The 6,000-nt window shown below is 35.5% G+C and overlaps 1 protein-coding gene across 2 annotated transcripts in view; it reads left to right on the top strand.

Annotated features, from left to right (window-relative positions):
• The window catches only part of LOC124618147, a 54,999-nt gene extending 49,241 nt beyond the window's left edge, over window positions 1-5,758 (top strand). The window contains exon 3 of one of the 2 annotated variants that reach the window (XM_047145323.1): window positions 3,691-5,758. In XM_047145323.1, coding sequence (XP_047001279.1) covers window positions 3,691-4,683 — 993 coding nt within the window. In that variant the 3' untranslated portion in view covers window positions 4,684-5,758. Of the gene's footprint in view, window positions 1-3,687 lie in introns of both variants that reach the window. The other variant, XM_047145321.1, reaches the window with a different exon arrangement.
• The last annotated feature ends 242 nt before the right edge of the window (window positions 5,759-6,000 follow it).

The raw sequence follows: 6,000 nt of genomic DNA on the forward strand, positions 1-6,000 counted from the left end.
TCCAGTACGAGGTGGAGATTAAGTACTCGTTTGTAAATAATTCTGACGAAAAACTCCAATGGCTATATGTACAAAATGCTTACCGTAAATCAAAACAATCTTTCTTGATATTTCTCTTCATGAAGCAACACACAGGCATTACTCACATAAAAAAAAAAGTGTGCTAACAATGGCAAAAGCATTTGGTTTAGACTATGCCGAAGAACACTTTAAAACAGCTGCTTTGTACACAAGTCTAATGGGATCTACCAAAAAAGAAAAAAAGAAAGAAAAGAAAAGAAACTGAACAGTTTAATTTGCAAATTGTTGGTATTATTCTTTGTGTGGACGAAGTACTGATCGTACAGATCTTAGTCAGCTGCTAATTTTATTCACATAATAATAAATGACTTTCTGTGCATAAAGTGTTACTCGCTTTAATTCCATTGCTCATAACAAAAGGTGTGGGTATTTTCACAAACTGTGTTGACAAAATTGGTGGTTTTAAAGAATATTGTGCAGTTTGTATTGATGGTGCATTGGGTATGTACCCTCTGCTCTGTCAGGTGGCTTGTGGAGTATTGATGTTTGCATTATTCATCTGGAACCATCCCCACTCCACCCCACCTTAAAAAAGAACTTTTAAAGATTACAAATAAAGAAATAATCAAGTAATACGGGGTACTGCGGAATTTTGGAGTAAACTGAAGGATTCACTCTTCTTTTTTTAAAGAAAAAGAAAAAAGAAGAAAAGGGAGAATTTCAAACAGACTTTACAAATCGTCTAAATGAATTGAATTTGCATTTGCAAGGGAAGAAATGCGCTATCTCTAATAGGTTTACGGATGTTAATGGATTCTTGTGTAAACTTATATTGTTCATATAACAACTAAATACGGGAAATCATTTCCCGAGTTGCTGTGAACTGAAACAAGAATATGTGGCGGAAAACGTTCAAAACTTACTTCCGTTGTTGAAGTAGTCTCCAATGAGTTGCATAGTCATTATTTTTAGTCGGCTTATGGTAAATGAAGAAGGCACAACCAGCGGGGGAGGGGGGAGAGGAGAGGAGAGGGAGAGAACAATCTTTAATAATACAATGAAAATTAGTCTCGGAAGTGTGTTAAGTGGTCCTCAAGAAGTAGTGTGCAGTTTACAAAATGATCTATTCATGCTGTCCAAAACAGAAAGAGGTGCTGCCCTGTTTTTGAATTCATGGCACAAGATAGGAGCTAGCCGAAACTCGCCCTTAAAGCAAACTCATTTTCTCGGGCCAATTCATGTATGTGAAATATATTTTCGTCAGTGAAGTAAGTTAATTTCACCAAGCGTAATGCAGTGACAAATGAGGTCATCAGAACATCAACTTCTTCTCAGTACAACTTACATTACTCTAGCCTGTTACCCTGTCTCTTGTTTCACTACATTCCATACAGACTGAAGTCTGTTGTCAGAATTACTGATTTTTTAATTTTTACTCGCTCTTGCCAAGAGAGCTATATTTCTTTTCTTTTCACTACATATTTTAATTCCTCTAGTAATCCAAGGCTTTTTTATAAGGTTGTTTAATGTAATTCCTGATTAGAAAAGCTGTTTTCGAATGGTGATATGAATTTATTATGGAGTACATTAAATTTTATATCAGCATTTGGTTTACTATAAATTTCATCGCAGGTTACACACAGCCTGTAAACTGTTTGGACATTTGTCATGGAATCATTAACTATTCTGATTTCCACCGAGGGGAATATGTCCTGTAAAGTACTGTCTTATTTATCCTAACTAATTGTGCATCATGACCAGAGAGAATTTATTACTGGGTATACAGTTATTTTCTTGCTTTGAGCTTCATCAAATAAAACATTTGAGTTCTACTGTCTTTATCTGCCTGTGTTGGAAAGTTAATACAGAGATCAAATAATAAGATCCAAATATGGGTTTTAGATAATTTTCCCTATCGGAATCCTTTCAAAAATTTACATTGTAATCACCATATAATGTTAACTGCTTATTGCTCTCTGAGAGACAACACAGTAAGGATTCAACATGCATTACAAACAGTTAAAAATGTCCCAGTAGGGATCTATACACAGTAACCATTAAAAGTGGAATATTTTTCAGCATTAATTCACAAGTGCACATGTCTGTGTGCTAATCTCTACAAAACCCACTTATTTCAATGCTTTTGAACTTGTGTTCTGTCTTAATACACTGCCGGTAACAATTCCTTCATGAGTATGAGGCTACAGTGTTATCTTTTGTATTTAACTTCTCTAACAGATTGACAGAGAAGAGTTTATGAGCAAGTCTGAGTATTATCTTGATGTCAAACAATGGAGAATCCAGGATGGAATGTAACAACGTTATGAGAAGGAAAGTTGCTACTCACCAAACAGTGGAGATGCGGAGTTGCAGAGAGGCACAACAAAAAGGCACACAATTAAAGCTTTCGGCCATTGTCCTTCGTCAACAATAGACACACGTACGCAACTGCGCTCACATGCACTCGCGCAAATGCAACTCTCGCACACGACTGCAGTCTCGGGCAACAGAAACCACAGTCGTGGTGTGTGTGCGCGTGTGCACGCGTGCGTGTGCGCGTGGTCAAGTGTTATGTGTGTCTATTGCTGATGAAGGCCAGTGGCCAAAAGCTTTAATTGTGCCTTTTTGCTGTGCCTATCTGCAACTCAGCATTTCCGCTATATGGTGAGTAACAACGTTCCTTCTCATAATATTATCATCTTGACATGTGACATATGCTGCACATTTGTAATGTGCTGGAAATAATCACACCAGTGATTACTTTTTGAAAATGTCAACATTCTGACTTCCAGTGTTTTAGTCACCTAATGTAATGACATGCTCAATGGCCATGTGACAGTGTTCTGATGGTACACTATAATAAAAACTAAAAGGACTAAATACTATAAACTGTGTAAATAGGGGAAATGTTGGAGTAATAGATTTATCACAGTTTCCAAAACTGTTAACACTTACCATATTATATGTTATTTCACTGTTTAGAAAAGTTGTATTTTTGTATTAATATCTATCAGTATTGTTCTTCACTATTGTTATTATAGGGTGTGAGACAAAAATTACATTCTCCTTCCTCTTTTTGAGGTGGGATTTGATGAAGTTTTTCAATCAGTTTGAAGATGCAGAGCAGCTGAAGTAGCAAGAGAAGAGGAATACCAGCTCTTTTACCTCTCTTGTTTCTTTTTCCATAACTGCTGCAGAGAAGCTTTTGATGTTAGTTGTGCCTGTAATTACATGCTTCTGTAACACTGCATTCCACATGATTCACTCTTGTTCAACAAAGGAGCTATGGCTGCTTTTTTGTTACAGCATTGTTTGAACACAAAGGTGAGCTAGCAGATGTTGAAGCAAATATACTGTGCCCTTAAAATGTTTCAGATTTCTACCAGCTTAGAAATAATGCAGCATGTATAGTTGGAAAACTGCACAGTTAAGTTTGACTATACTTTCATTACTTAAAACTCCACAATCCCAGCCACCACTTTTGCTGTTTATTTGTGAGCTTTCACTTTTTGGCACTCCATAAGTTTCAAGATCAGTTCAGGTTTTTTACCAGGTACAGAGATGCATATGCTATTTCCTTAACTCTTCGTGCACTGGGTATTGATCTGTTTCTGTAGTGTATTGTGTAATTTTTTGTCTTTCCTTTATTTTTTTTTTTTTTTTTAGCAGGAGTATGAAGCTGAAGATGAGGAACCATATGCTGATTATGAACTTCGTAGAGTCGGTGGCAGAAATCGATACCGCGAATCCTCGAGAAGTCCTGTGTTGAATAGAAGACCCATAAATCAGCGTGCTGCAGTCACGGAGGAATACAGGATTTGTAGAGAGAGCAATGACTCATTTCATCCTAAAGTTTATGATCCAGAATATCAGAATGATTGGAAACTTAAATATGAACAAAACAATGCCTTAAAAGAGTCAGTGCAAGGTAAAGACAGTAGAAACCTAAAAATGCCTTTGACTGTAGCTTTTTTGTTAGTAATAGGTTCCTGTCTAGTCTCCGAAACTTTCAAAAAAAGTTCTTCTGAAGAAAATAGTTATACAGGCATAGAAAATATGGCTGCAGCAGTGAAAAATGCATTGTTACGATATGAAAATATTCCAGAGGATGTTGAATTTCAGCTTTCTGCCGGTATACGTAACGTAGTGGAAAGTGATCCCACCAAACCTTCAATTTTTGTTCTCCTCCACAATAACACTGGTGAGGGCCCTTTTTGCCTGGCAAATACTATTGGTAATCTTGCAATGAAATACTTAGAATCAGATGAAGAATTTCCTCTCATTTTGAAACCGGATGAATTGTTGCAGAATGAAAATATGTCTAGGGACTATGGCTGGATTATAGAACATTACAAACCTCTTATTGAGAAACACCGTTCAGTAATAGTTAACAATTTGCAGAGTTTTCCTGGCAGAATGGCCATGGCTTTTCATTTCTTATGTGATGTAGAAAACCCTGTAGTTCGAAAGGCCCTATTTCTTTTTACATTGCGTGTTCCAAATGTGCACAGTAGGAATGTGGTGGAGCAGGCAGAAAATGTGATGCACAATATTTGGAGAGAAGAAGTTGATAATGATCAACGTCAGGCTCTTATAACACGCATGACAGAGGATGTAATTTCTTTGCCACTGAACATATTACACAATGAAGCATGTCCCTGACTGGATAAGTATTACTCCAAATTGTGAAATCTGTAAACGTGGAGTATTGTTTAATACCTATGAGTTGACTAGAATCAGTGTTGTGAAAATAATATATTTTAGAATTTTTTCTGCAACTTGTGAATCTGTCAGAAGATACTTTATTGGTGCATATTGTTTTATTTGTTAGTTTTCTTTACAACAACAAAATATTTGCACTAAGGTAGGATCGTATCTTAGATTACAAATTTGAACAGTATCCTTTCTTTTTATTTCTGAAGAATATTAGACGGTGTATGATAATAATGTTTAATCTGTGTCTATTAGTACCATCATATACAGGATTAGTGATTCAGTGTAATTTTCAGCTTTAAACAGAGTTAAACTTGAAAAAGACTGGGGTATTTCACACTCAGCATAACATTATACTGATCCCATGGAAAAGAAAAGCAAAATACTGTGAAGATATCGGTGTTGGATATGTTACCACAGCTCTTTTATTAATTATGCTTAGCTTATCTATTTACATTATTATGAAGACATGTTACATTTTTCACAAGATTTTCAAATAGGATTTGATTGCATACCTTTTTTGTGGCATATATTGTATTTTGTCATTACCGACTTTTTGTTTTTCATTTATTTAGGTATTCACAATTGCTTGCAAAAATGCAGAAACGTGTCAGCCTATATTATTGTTGTTTCATATATCACACATTGATTCTATTCCACTTTATGAAATGAAATTGCACAGAGGACAAATATTATAATAGGACTAATGCTTATATTGTGTTTGGTAATCATGTATTTCTGTAGCATGTTATTCTTCCACAACTTTTGTTTCTTTGCAAGGTGAATGTTTTATGCAAATGAAATCAACTGGCAAGTGGGCTAAACAGTTTACTTTGCCCTCTTATTGTAATCGTTTTGCTATGATATTTGGGTGCTGGAGAAATATATTAAAATGATATTTGCTAAACAAAAGACAGACAACACTGGAAACAAAAAAATCTTCATTCTGATTTCTATCATCTTAGCAGTCTTTTTCACATTGTATTTAAATTGTAAATTTATCACAATAAAGTGTTATAATGTTTACGAAGAGCAAGCAAATTAAGCTTGTACAAAGGTGATCTGTTAATAGATTTTAATCTACAAAATCCTATGAAATTATATGGGGTTCATCTGACAGAGTCAAAACTGATGCATGTTTTAGCGTTCATAATGAAAGCAGGTGCATTCAACATTGTTCAATGACGCTGTCATGAGCACCCAGAGGGAAAGCAGTATTGGAGTACTCGTAGTAGTAGTAAGAGGAGGAGGAGGAAGAGCTGCTTT

The sequence above is a fragment of the Schistocerca americana genome, chromosome 1 (assembly GCF_021461395.2).
Source record: "Schistocerca americana isolate TAMUIC-IGC-003095 chromosome 1, iqSchAmer2.1, whole genome shotgun sequence".
Taxonomy (NCBI): Eukaryota; Metazoa; Arthropoda; class Insecta; order Orthoptera; family Acrididae; genus Schistocerca; species Schistocerca americana.